A 13,988-nucleotide genomic window follows, 5' to 3' on the forward strand; every position below is an offset into this window, starting at 1 on the left:
TTTACTTTTGCTCTGGCAACTTCCATTCCTCCTGCAGTCTAGGACATGGAACATGGTTCTTGCAACATAGACCCTGTACCAGTGGTGCAAAGCCAGCACTGCTGCTACAGGGCTGGAACCATGCTTTGTGCCCCATGCTGCAGCACAGACAGAGCCTGCCAGTGTACAGCAAACCTAAGGAGGAGTGCAGCAGAGAGAGGGAGAGAGGGGGAGAAGTGGTGTGGGAGGGGGGGAGACTGGGGGCTGCAGGGGAGGAGTGGCAGAGCATGCAAAGGCAGCAGGGGAGCAGGCAGCAGCTGCAGCTCTTTCTTTGGCTTCAGGCACAGCAGCTACCTGTCCCATTCCTCCCCCCCCACCCCTCCCCTGCCCCACTGCTTTTTCCTCAATTTTAAGGCAAGGGGCTTTTTTCTCCTATGTTAAATGGGGGAAGGGCCTTGTCTTCTAACCAAATAAATATGGTAACCCAAAGTAATTTCAGTGAAGCCACTCCCAATCTAAACCTTTATATCTGAACACTGAACAGTTAAATTCAGGAATAATACAGGGAGGATTTTAAACAATAAGGACTACTGATTGCAGGTTACCTTTTCAGGGCCAAGTCTTCAACTGGTATAAATCAGCTGAGCCCTGGCTGACTTTAATACATTTATGCCAATGTACAGTAGACAAAGCTCTGCCTGGGGCAGAATTCTATGCATCTCCCTTTGTGCAGCTTAAAAGGCAGTTTTGAGTACATGAGTGGCATTTTTGGCTTTTATAGGCAAGTTGTGATTCTATTCCTCCTGCAGTGTGGACATGTAAGTATTTGTACATAGGCTGAGCATGCACACCTAGCTACACACTGGCCAGGCTCATAGGCAGGGCTGTCCCTAGGGAAGGGCAAATCGGGGTGACTGCCCTAAGCCCCACACTTTGGGGGGCCCCCATGGGGTGGGGCAGAGCAGCAGCAGCGTGGAGCAGTGGCTCCACGTCCAGCCACTCATTACCCCTGCCACTGCTGCCACAGCCAATGGCAGTGGCAGCTTCTTCAGGTCTGGGATTGGACTGGGGATGGGGCCCTGCATGGGTTGATTTGCCCTGGGCCCCGCACCCTGCTCGGGTCGCCTCTGCTCATATACAGTTGCCTATGTGCTCCTTAAGTTTGTAAGTGAGAAATATGTAGTTGGCCAAACTCATGGGCAAGTGGTGTTGGATGCCCTTACCTACAGAAGGTCTGAACCTACATGTCTCCGACATCTCAGCACAGTGCTCTAGCCATCACACCACATGATAGGGTTTATCTAAACCTGAACTCCACTTGAAGCTGGCCCTCTAGACAGTCAAAACAAGCAAGATAATAGGGTCAGGAGGAAGAGAACACACAAGATGGTGTGTGACTCAGTACAATATCTCTGGAAGGGAGCATGCCTTGAGTTCTGGCCTGAATTCTTGCTCCCAACAAGGCAGAAATTTCCTTACTGTACTGGTCTACATCCATTTTATCCAGTGATTATTAAAATGAGAAAGGCAGGGGCTTAACTTTAAAAAGAGGGCTGAAGAAAGCACTATGTAATGCAGATGTTTAAAATGCTGTGCTGGGAAGTGAGAGAGATGCAGATTCAAATACCCTCCAGGTAAAAGAGTATACAAACCAAGGGCATTTATAAACATGCTCCAGGAGATGGGGGGATGGGTACTTTAATTAGTGCGCTCCGAGAGCTGTGCTAATTAAAGTGCCTGGAGAGTCACATGTATCAGCATCCCCATGATGAAAAATGGTGGTGGGGGTGCTTTAACACCACCGCCACATTTTTTCAGCACAGGGATGCTGATACAGTTGAAGCTGGAGTCTGCTGAAGCGCAGTAATTACCAGCCAAGTCTGTTCCAATGGGCTGTAATTACAGTGCAGTAATTTGCTCCCTTCCATTCTTCCAGCCTAGCCTGCCCCAATTATCAAGGAGCACATGGGTTTTTAGCAGGCAGGTCCTGCCTGACTAATCTAATTTCCTTTTATGGCAAGGCCACCAATTGTTTAGATGTAAGAGTCAAGGTGGATGTTATCTATCTGGACTTCAAGAAGGTCTTTGACAAGGTATCCCATACCATCCTTATAAATAAACTGAGGAGATTTCCCTTTGATGATTACATGGTAGACTGGGTAGCAAATTGCCTCAAGGATCGCACTCAGAGGGTGGTAGTGGACGGGTCGGTGTCAACCTGGAAAGATGTGGGCAGCGGAGTCCCTCAGGGCTCAGTTCTGGGGCCAGTGCTGTTCAACATTTTCATCGGTGATCTGGATGAGGGGGTGGGAAGCACCCTGTCCAAATTCATGGACGACACAAAATTATGAGGTGCAGCTAACACCCTGGAGAGGAGGAACCAGATCCAGGCTGGCCTAGACAGGTTGGGGAAGTGGGCAGAGAGCAACAGGATGCAATTCAATAAGGACAAATTGAAGGTGCTGCATCTAGGGAGGAAGAACAGCCATCATACCTACAGGCTGGGGGGCGACCTTCTCAGCTCCACTGAGGCAGGAAAATATCTTGGAGTCACTGTTGACTCAAGGATGAACATGAGCCGCCAATGTGATGAACCAGTTGGCAGAGCCAATTGCACCTTGTTGTGCATCCGTAGGTGCTTCACAAACACGTCCAGGGAAGTGATTCTTCCCCTCTATGCGGTACTGGTCAGACCGCAGCTGGAGTACTGTGTCCAGTTCTGGACGCCACAGTTCAAGTGGGATGCGGACAACCTGGAGAGGGTCCAAAAAAGGGCCACTCACCTGATTAGAGGCCTGCAGGGAAGGCCCTACAAGGAAAGGCTAAGGGACCTTAACCTCTTCAGCCTCTCCAAGAGAAGGCTGAGAGAGGACCTTGTGGCGGCGGACAAATTCATAAGGGGAGAGCAACATGAAGTAGGGGACGATCTGTTCACCAGGGCACCCCCTGGAACAACAAGGAACAATGGCCATAAGCTACTAGAGAGAAGGTTTAGGCTGGACATTAGGAGAAAGTTCTTCATGGTCAGGGTTGCCAGAATCTGGAATGGGCTCCCAAGGGAGGTGGTGCTCACCCCATCCTGGGGGGTCTTCAAGAAGAGACTGGACAGGCACCTGGCTGGGATCACATGACCCCAGGGCTGGTGACTCTTTTCTTGCCTGCCACGGGCAGGGGGTCGGAGTAGATGGCCCACTGAGGTCCCTTCCGACTCTATGAAAACAACAGAATTGCTGTAAGTGAGAAAAAGTACAGTAAAAGAAGTTCAGTTCTGGTATACAGAGTGTGAGACAAGGAGACGAAGAGATAATGATTCAACACTGAAGGGAGAATGAGGATCAAGAGATAGCTTTGCAACTCATAGTAAAGACTTAGTCTTCAAAGGAGTGTGACGTCATAATACTATGCGACATTAAAGGGAAACACGTACTGAAAAGCATAAGAGCCAAGAACAGAACCCTTGAGGACATGGGAGACAATGAAAATGCCACCAAAAGACAGCTCAGAGGGACTGATGAAGAGCTAGAATACAGTGTCAAAGGTTACAACCAGGTCAGAGGCAGTCAAGACTGGAACACGAAGGGTCACAACCCAAGGGATCAGGAGCATACAAGGTCCAAACTAGAGTCAAGAGTCAGGGGATCAGGAGTAGGAAGGTCAGGAGGCCAAGTTCCTAAGGGACCAAGACACAGGCAATCACTGAGGTAGAGCCATGAGCTTAGGGGGCTCAAGGACAGGAAAAGCCGGGATCCAAACTGGAATCACTAACTGGGAGGTCCACCGCAGGCCACTGTAGTTCTAAGGGATTGGCACATGGGAAATTACTAAATAACCAAACAGGTTTCTTTTATGAAGAAACTGGCAAGACCATGGGCCCGGAGTTGGTAGAGATAGGGTTAGGGACAGGAACAGACACCAGAGAACTAAGCAGCACTACAGTTCTGATGTGCTGTGGGATCCTTAACCCTAGATACTGGGAAACTTAACTTCCCACTACTTGCATTTTTTTCTACCTACCTTCGTTTCCTAAAGCTGCAGATATTCATTTGCCCTTTCCAGACCCAGGGGAACAATTCAATTCTGCGAATTTAGTTCACCACCCTTCAACCACAGATACAGTTTTTACATATAGAAAACTCCGCAGAGACATTTCTGTTAAAATGACTGACTCATTTTGCTACGTTCTTGACCACCTTGACCACTTGTTGTACCTCTTTTCCAGATATTCAAGTACAACATCTTGAGCTTACCATCAATAATTGCTATTAAACTACTCATATGTGTCTGTGGTACACACACATGCATGGTAGCATGATGGATTTATCGTAAATTCACACCAATTGTTTCATAGTTACTAGGGTCGGAAGGGACCTGAATAGATCTTCAAGTCGGAGCCCCTGCCCTGGGCAGGAATGAATGGTGGGATCATAATACCCCAGCCAGATATTTATCCAACCTCCTTTCGAAGACCCCCAAGGTAAGGGAGAGCACCACCTCACTTGGGAGCCCATTCCAGAGCCTGGCAGCCCTAACCGTAAAGTAATGCCTCCTGATATCTAGCCTGAACCTGCTCTCAATCAATTTGTGGCCGTTATTCCTTGTTATCCCAGGTAGCGCCCAGGGGAACAGTGTCTCACCTATTTTTCGCTGGTCCCCCCTGGTGAGTTTATAGATGGCCACCAGATCCCCTCTCAGCCTTCTCTTGTGGAGGCTGAATAGATTCAGGCCCTTTAGTCTATATTCATAGGGCCTGGCCTGCTGCCCCCTGATCATGCGAGTGGCCCTCCTCTGGACTCTCTCAAGGTTTAGTCACATCCCTCTTAAAGTGCGGTGTCCAGAACTGGACACAGTACTCCAACTGTGGCCTGACCAATGCTGCATAGAGGGGAAGGATCACCCGCTTGGACCTGCTTGTGATGCATCTGTAGATGCATGACAAGGTGCGGTTAGCCTTACTGACCACTTCCTCACGTTGGCAGCTCATGTCCACCCTGGAATTGGGTGAAGTCCCAGTGCAGATTAGGGAAGTGATTGTTGATGTGAGGAAGGGCACTGCGTAACAGGGATCCCTAACCCATGTTACTCAAATAGAGAAAGGCAGTAGACCTAAGGGCTGCAGTGCTTCAGGCACTAATGCTGACAGGCTACTTAAGTTCCAAGGCTACAAGCTGCATGCTATTATTACTGTTGGTACTAGACAATCACCAAGAGACAGAGAGAGACAAGTGCTGACATTTGGCAAGTGTGGGGCTGTCCAAATGGTGCCCACAGGTTGCATGTGGCCCACAAAGGGCTAGCATAGGGCCTGTGGGCTATACACAGCCCGTGAGCTGTTAACAGGGGGCCCAACAGTTCCAGACCACAGCTTTTGGGCATCAGTGTAATACTGACTCAGAAGGAAGTGTAATCTGCTGAATCACCAATTCTTCTCCCTGAAGCACACGAGCGTTTCATGGGAGTCGCTCCTTAAAGTTCTGACCTGGATCCTTTGCTGTTTATCTTATGAGATGAGACATCAATTGATCAGTGCTTATAAAATTTTGCTATGTTACAAGAATATCCTCTGAGGATTATTTGTGTAAATGTACCATATAGGAATACAGTATTCTGTTAATAGCATGAGGTATTTCTGGAACTACATACCATTGTGTACAAACACCAGCTGTCCTTCAGTTATGTGAGTTTGGGTAAAGTTAAGGATGCTTTTGTTTGGAGAAGATTTGAGAGCCAGGTGTCCATTGCTGGGTGGTGTAACGGAGTACACAAGCTCTGAGGGTAAGGAATCTTTATCTTCTGCACACAGATCGTCACCAGTTATTTCAGTGACTGATGCCACCCAAACCTTAAAAAAAAACAAAAACAAAAAACAAACAAACAAACAAAAAAAAACCCCAAAAAACCCCACACAAACACACACGGAGAAGAAAGAATTAAAGGTCTGGATGGATTCTCTGTGTCAAGTTGCTAAAGCAGGTAACCCTGTAATCCAGTCAGGCTTATCAGGGGCTTGAATTTTTGACATTTTAAAATAATTTAAAACTACAAGATATTGAGCAGCAACATCCTGCACATCCTGCAAAAAATCTGCATTTGAAAGAACAACACAGACATTCGGTTTGTCTGGCAATGCATGAACTCATACAGACACAGCAGTTCTATTGTTAAGACTCAGCCTACAAGCCCCGAACTACTTGTTGCAGATCAGTCCATGCTTTGGAGTGTTATGTGCCATGTTCTCCACTCTGGGTAAAGTTCTTTCAATTCCCATTGGAGTAAAAGAAAGAAAAAATGAATTAAGGACAATACAACCACTAATAAAAATGAAAGACTTTCCAAAAACATATATTTTCCTTCAGCTCCTGTTTGAAGGAATTATGACCCAAGGGCTCAGTCTTATAACATATCAAACAACGCATAGAAGTGTTGTTATCAACACCACCAACAGTTGGTTAGCACTTAGTTTAGGTCATGACCCAACAGAGGAAAAAAAACGAGTATTTGGGAACACTGTGCAAAACCCTTACTTAAATTCTAGCTAGTCTAATTCAAGTAATAGGTCTCTGTGGCCTCAGAGTATCTTGCAAGGCCCATCTGTTGACTCAGAATTTTGGGCAGAAGAGAAAGCAGTATAAGGACTAACATCTGTGTGGGGAAGTGTTGTCTGAGCTTCTTTTAATTTTGGTTATTTTCCAATTTGGACATGAACAGTGACAGCCAGCTATACCCTTTTGATCTGGCTGTATTTTTAATTATTGGCAAAGGTGCCTAAATCCTAGGTTGAGACATGCTCATTAAAATGCTGAAGTTAATTAAGTCTGTAAATATCCCATACAAATCACACCTACTTGTCTCATTGCTGAGCTAACTGTTCATCTTTGACTTTTAATATATTAAGATTCTTGTAATAGTGCTCCGTTTGCTAGGTCTTTCTTGCCTCTGCCCACTCTCTGCTATCTACTGAATTATATGATACAAAACAGCTATTTCGTGGTGATACTATGTTCAATGTCAATGGAAGAAAAAAAAATCATTCCTGACAAGTTATTTCACTTTATCCAAAATAAAAAAGTAAAACAATATGGTTTTTCCCTAAGTATTAATTTACCTTTTTTCCTTGTATTTTTTTTTTATATTTATATTGTGTTTATATTGCACACATGATAAGGAAGACTACAATTGAAGTCCTGGCTCTAATGAAGTTAATTAAAATTTTACCACTGACTTCAGAAAAGGCAGGATTTCAACCTACACACACAGAAAATCCCTGACATGGAAAAAAAAGAAATGCAATTATACTAAGTGTGATTTCTTATAAAGGGACACTAAAAACTTTGGAAGAAAAAATGAAAATATGCTGCACAAGGCATAAAGACAGAAATCACCTTCTTTTGCAGTATCATCTTGTGATAGGATTTTTTTCCCTGATCCCAACAGATAATGGGCCCCGTTTAAAGCATGGAAAAGTATCCTTCTTAATTTTCTGTAGAAGGCAGTTTTGATTTTTTTATTTATTTACTGTTAAATCGCCATCTATAAATACATACCATGGTAACCACTGGCAAAAAATGACCACCATATTGAGGCATTAGTGGCACTAATTTGGTGACCAATGGTCATCCTAAACTCTTATCAATAGCTACCACACTAATATAAATAGAATATCTTATGTATTGCTTAAATATGGTAAAATATCATGAATGCTATCTACAAATGATTATGCAAACGTATGGCCATTTGTTACTTCCAAGCAAACAGCCTGCCTAGCCTAAAATTTTACCTCTTATTAACCAAATAAAAAGTAGGATATTTTTTAGCTATAAGGATACTGTTCGCCCCAGCATGCTTACGGACAGCGCTGTATGTGTTAAGATCCTATGTGACCTGTAATATGATCCATGAGGAACTATTGGCTGAAATGGGCTGTAGGGAGGCAAATGCTTGGAATACTGCAAATACTTTAAAAGTGGCATATTTCCCACATCTGTTTGCATTATTATAGGGTGGAGATCAACATTCTCCTTAAGAACAGAATGAAGTATGTGTATGTTGAACTTCTGAGAAGTAATTTTTACACTAATTCCACATTTGCCCGACACATTCCACAAGTACGCTACACAAAAAGGTTCATGACCTTGTTTCCTGGAAACAATTCACAGTCCTTGCTTAAAGACTTCAGTTACCATACATCAGATTTCTCTCCTTTTTTCCTGATATCTATTCTATAGATGCAGCCATTTTGATGCCCTGTAAGATTTTAAAAAATAAATAAAACTGACTTTTGTGAAGAAAAAAAATCTAAATATATGAAAAGATTGCCCCCTTTTGTCTACATGGAGATATTGTAACATCTTATACTACTATTACTTAAATGCATAATAAGTGGGAGGAATAGATTAGAATTTTGATCTTTACAAAAAAACTAAAGTTTTTTTTTCTGTTAGGGGGAAAAAAATACCCACTGACAGTTATGGTCTTGCATTTAACTCTAAGAATTAGAGCTTTTCATTTTGAAAACTATGAGATTTTTATGTTTGAGCATTAATATGCTTAGAAAATAAGTCACACAATGTTTTATATTCTATTTCACAAAACCTCATTTACTACTAGATAGAATTATTGAATGCCTACTAAGGATTGTCCACATCTATTATGTTCTGGTAACTCTTTCAGAATGTATAAAGGCTCAAGAAAAAAGGAAAGGAAAGGAAAACTCAGTAACTCCTAAAAAATAAACTCTCAGTAACTCTGAAAAAATAAAAATATAACCCCACATGCTGGGTTGCTTTTCTTTGTGAGGGAAAAGCCTGCACTGTTCACACAACCTTGATACTGTTAAGAAGCACTGCAGTTCAGAAATGAACAAGTTAAAGGTGTCATTTTATATCTGAGTGTGAAATGCTCGACGCTGGGCAGACTCCCAAGCCAAAACTGAACATCATATATCCATCTGGAGACCACAAGTACAATACGTATCTTCATATGAACCATCTGTCGTTAATGGATGCTCTTAATGGGGCCTAATACCATAGCTTCTTTTCCATCTTTGTTATTCATGTAGCTACTCTCTTAATAGCTCTTTTAGATCCTGATCCTGCTGCTTTTCTTCTGTGCTTAACTAATGGTAGTGCACGTACCCCTACAGAGACTGGGAACATGTGAAGCAGGTATGTGTATCAGGTCTTACAGGATCAGAAATACAGGAAACAAGTAAAAACTATTGCTTAACATTTAAGGAGGGGAGATTTATGAAAGACTGTCATCCAGATCTTCCCACAAAGTCAACAGGCTAGTTTTTATGGCATTTAATTGATCATTCAGTATCACATATTGACTTTTTTTATCTCTTAAAAGATATGTACTAAGAGCTACTGTATTTGAAAAGTAAATATTTTTACCATATTACCATACACAAGTTAAAATACAACAGACAACAGTAAAAGACTTTGCTGAGAAGTAAGCATGGCCTGAAACCAGGCAAGTGCCACTTTATGTAAAGACTACATAGGAACTCCCTGCTGATTTCAGTATTTAGCAGGTTCAAGGACAGTCATTGCAAGCTATTTTGCCATCTATTTGGGGTATTTACACTTAGTTTACAATGATCTTCTTCCAGGAGTACCCTGTGAGGCATAAACTGGGCTTTCCTGCCTTTAGAGTGCACACAGCTGCCATAGTTCTGTATTTGCAGTAGTTCTGCATTTTGGGGGTCTAGGTTGTAGCCATGTTGGTCTAAGGACATAGGCAGACAAGGTTCTTTGGTTAAATCCGATATCTTATTCTGTAGTTCTGTATTTTAGCACTTTACTAGTACACAAAAATAGAGTAGGGAAGCTCAGTAGAGGGTCTAAAATGGCCATAAAAACCACAGTAATCAACTCAGCAGCCTGGCTCTGAAGTAGGCGAAGTGCCCAGCTGAGTGGACTGTATTTTATCTATGGAGAAAAGACTAACATATTTAAGGATTAGTTCTGCTTTTTGTTTTTCTTAGGAAGTCTGGTCTTAACATCCCTTTTACAGAAAATCAATGTGCTGTACTGCTGGGTCTCAGTTCCATGAGCAGACAGTTCTTCAAAGCCATCGTACATTTTATACAAGAAAAGAGGAAGTGGGAGATCTAGCTAGAAAGGTACCTCCTGTACTTCTGTGCTCTGTTATCAAAGGATCATTAATGCCTGCTCGGTCAGTGTCTGGGGATCAGCACCAATAGGTAACTATCCTCACCTGCAGCATTTCTACTACAAAATGCTTCTTTTCATCCTCAGAGAAACCACCATGTGGTCAGGAAGCTTTGTAAAGTGTTGAAGACTAATATCTGTGGTGTCTTGCTGTGTGGACACCTACAGAGCCCTTATCATGGGTTAATTGCCCTTGTGAAGGTGCAAACTTTTACAACTGTTTACTATAAAAAATATGGCTATCTTTCTATCCTTTGTGCAATGCATGGAACTAGGAAGCAATTTTGTCTCCAGTATACACAATACGCAAAGACACACGGGGTGGAAGTTTATTTCTCTTTTTTCATTGAAGTGGCCATTTTCTAGTTGTGCAAGTGGCATTACATAGCTTGGTTTCTAGCTATGTACGTGGCATTTTTGCCACTTATGCACAGTTTGCCATTTCTCTGCAGTGTGGACACAAGTATGTGCGCTAAGATTGAGCATGTGCAGTAGGCTACACACTGGCTAGATATGTATGTGTCTATGTACATGCATACCTGAGCATATGTCCTGGGAAAAAAGTTTGGGCTGGGGGGAGGAGGACCGCAAACTGCATGGTGTCCAAAACACCCCTTGAGTAGCTAGGAAACCTCCCTGTAGACACGCAAAGGGAAACTAAATTCTGTCCTTAATGCAAACGATGAATGCAAATATGTTTTAAATGTTCTAATTTGTAAATTGCAGGGTGTTGTATCAGGGAATGATGCATTCCCTAACCATACAAACTGCCCTCCGTCAAATACTCTTCTCCGTCACATCACCTTTAATAAGCTTGCAGCTGGTTTGCTGTGGCCATTGTTTTTCATGATGACCATATCACGTCTGAGTTTCCTGTACTTCCAGGTCTGTTTCTTTTATTATGTCTGGACCTACACCAATGAGTTAAAAGAGGTTACAGTGATGTGAAACAGGTGTGAAACAGGTGCGACAAGAATTCATCCCTTAGTCCTTACAAAAATGAGATGGTTGGTTAAATGCCATCTCTGATTGCTAAGAGAGGAATTTATGCCAACTATACAATCCTCCTGTTACACACACTATTTGGGAATCAGGCAAGTCAAGCAGGTTTTGAGTGTTATATAAAATTATTTTAGCCCTGCATCAAATAAAAATATACAAAAGGATATGGACATCAGAAAATCTTACTCAAAAGGTAAGATGGGGTGTGTGTCACATGCTCTATGGTAACCGCTCAGGTGCACATTCTTACCCCCTATGATATAAGCTAACCATGATAGCTAAGCCCTCAATGAAAGATTGGCAAATTACCCTTGTTTAATGAGGTACAAGCATGCATATTGGGCGTTACTGCAGTGAAGTTGGCGCACAGTCAAGCCCTAGCTGTTTTTACTCCACAATTAAGTCGGTTGTTTGTCTGTATTGTAACATACAATACAAGCTGCAATCTGTCTGGCAATACTCTGATGAACTATCATATTTTAGACTAACTGTAGAATACTGTATTATTTTTTAATTAGAGACTTTTATAAAACCTGCCTAGCTTTTATGAGGGAAACTTTCCTATTTTGTATTACAGATATGACATACTTCACCAATTCTCTAGATCAGACTAAAAAGACATTCTGTTCTCTTGCACCCGTGCAATTTCAACTGGTTTATATGAAGGATGCACAGAAGTAACAAAATGATTCTGAAAGGACCTTATCCTCACATTCTGCCCTGGCGACTAGAATCTGGCACAATACATGCAAATTACTTTCCATGGTATCTACCTACCTACCAAGCCTATCTCCACAGTATCTATATATCATAATTGACTTTTACTATACAATGAATATTCCCAGATATATACATAACTATCTTTATTTCTAGTGTTGTTACTATTTTATATCATGTTAAAATGAAGATTTGTTTTAAATTATAAAGATGAACCTATGCAGAACTTACCCTAAGTATTTTGTTCTTACTTATAACAGGACCCTCATCATTTACTGGTGTAACAGTCACAAATATAGTTTGGGGCAAGCTTTGTTTCCACGGTTCTGTGTTATTTGCTATGAGAGTAAAATTGTCAATCAGGTTCTCACTACCATCATGAACATAAAAGATCAATTCTTGTTCCACCTGAAAAAGAAAGTAAAAAATTAAGACATTAAAAGAAAATTATTTGAAATGTTAAATGAACAGCATTCAAGCCTCCAGCTCTATTATCGTTCTCTCCCAACTTTCATAACCCCATCTTTCTGTCTCTCTCTCAAACATACAATTCCATCTCTAGTATATTAGACCATAAACGGATACAGTACTTGATTGTTCTGAAGTAACCCGAGATACTGAGAGGCATTTAGGCAGTACACTAAACAAAATTAACAGTACAAGATCAGAGAAAAAGCAATATATCCCAAAGCACTCATAAAAACTACTTTGAGTACAGGTAGCTGATTTTTAAATGTTAACCCTCTCTCAAGGTTCAAACTTGTGACACTGGAGCCACAGTGAGATACTGTAGTCACTATATTAGCACACCCCTCCAATACAAATAATTAGTATTGAAATAAGTACAAGAAAAGTAAGTAACTGCATTTAGCTCAAGCTTATCATAGCCACATTACCTGTTTTCTGTTAAATTTAGTTAACTTTATTCCAGGAAAGCGAGAGTTCTCAACATACCCATGCTTTGGTGGTTCAATTATAAGAAATTCACAATTGAGTCCTGTGAAATGTTGATTAGAAATTTTTATATAGTCTTCCATCACAGCTTTAGAACCACCTTCTATTACTGTAAAGTTCTGCACTTCTAATGGAATCAGTTTGGGTATGATGTCTACAGAGATGTCTATTCCACTGATCACTTGGATGCTATTGGTGACATCCAATGAAAAATGGTCTCGTAGTTCATCCGAAGCTGTCTGTACATACTGAATGTTGCCATCATCGATATCTCTCTGGGTAAAGATCAAAACTGGCTTTTGTTCTGCACCAATGTAACCTTCTCCTGATGCAAACTTCCGAATGTATCCATACATTGGAGGGGTCCTTACCATGAACACTATTTCAGAAGGAGAACTATTTTCATGAACAACCTTAAATACATACATACAGAAAAAAATATTATAATAAATATAAAGCAATCCATTTAATTCTATTCAAAACCTTTCACTTTAATCCTTTGGGGGTAAACCGCTGAATATTTATTCACCTATCTATTTGCAAATGTGAACACAATACATCTCAGAAATGATGTGTTAGGTAATATGGCATGAGTGTTTCATAAACCCAAACATATACTGTTCTCTCTCTCAAATTTAAAAAAGCAAAACGATGTTGAATTAAGGAGCTGATGCACTGAGTAAGGATTTTGAAGCTAGCACAATAATGTGCTAAAGGAGCCCCCTTGTGGTGTTATTTATTGACACAAATGATCTAAACATGCTGAGAAAATATTTTAATGAGGGTAGGGCAGAATTTATATCTGGTAATCTGATGTACTTAAAATGTTCAGTAAGATGCATTGCTGGATACACAGCTCCAGCCTAATCACATTTCAGATATAGTTTAAATAAGTGGTTTGCCTATACTGAAATGTGAACTGCAAATACATTGGTTTAAAGTTGATTGGCTTTGTTTTAGTCTGAATAAGCACATCTCTCAATCTTAATCTTTTTACATACAAGCATTAAGGGAACCAACCTCCCTATAGAAGAAAGCATGTTTGTGTCAGAATCACTCCCCACAATTAAACATCTACCAATAACAAAACTTAGTGAAAAATTAGTGTTAGAGAAGACAGTTTTGTGGAATTAGGAAATTCAAAATAGCTTTCAATGCTTGAGA

The 13,988-nt window shown here is 41.4% G+C and overlaps 1 protein-coding gene across 1 annotated transcript in view; it reads right to left on the minus strand.

Moving 5' to 3' along the window:
• Window positions 1-13,988, minus strand: part of LOC102381109 (chondroitin sulfate proteoglycan 4-like) — a 33,852-nt gene that overhangs the window by 14,279 nt on the left and 5,585 nt on the right. The window contains exons 4-6 of the mRNA XM_006017289.3: window positions 12,767-13,237; window positions 12,102-12,278; window positions 5,620-5,818 (exon numbers count right to left, since the gene is read on the minus strand). Coding sequence (XP_006017351.3) covers window positions 5,620-5,818; window positions 12,102-12,278; window positions 12,767-13,237 — 847 coding nt within the window. The remainder of the gene's footprint in view (window positions 1-5,619; window positions 5,819-12,101; window positions 12,279-12,766; window positions 13,238-13,988) is intronic.

The sequence above is a fragment of the Alligator sinensis genome, unplaced genomic scaffold (assembly GCF_000455745.1).
Source record: "Alligator sinensis unplaced genomic scaffold, ASM45574v1 scaffold573_1, whole genome shotgun sequence".
NCBI lineage: Eukaryota > Metazoa > Chordata > Crocodylia > Alligatoridae > Alligator > Alligator sinensis.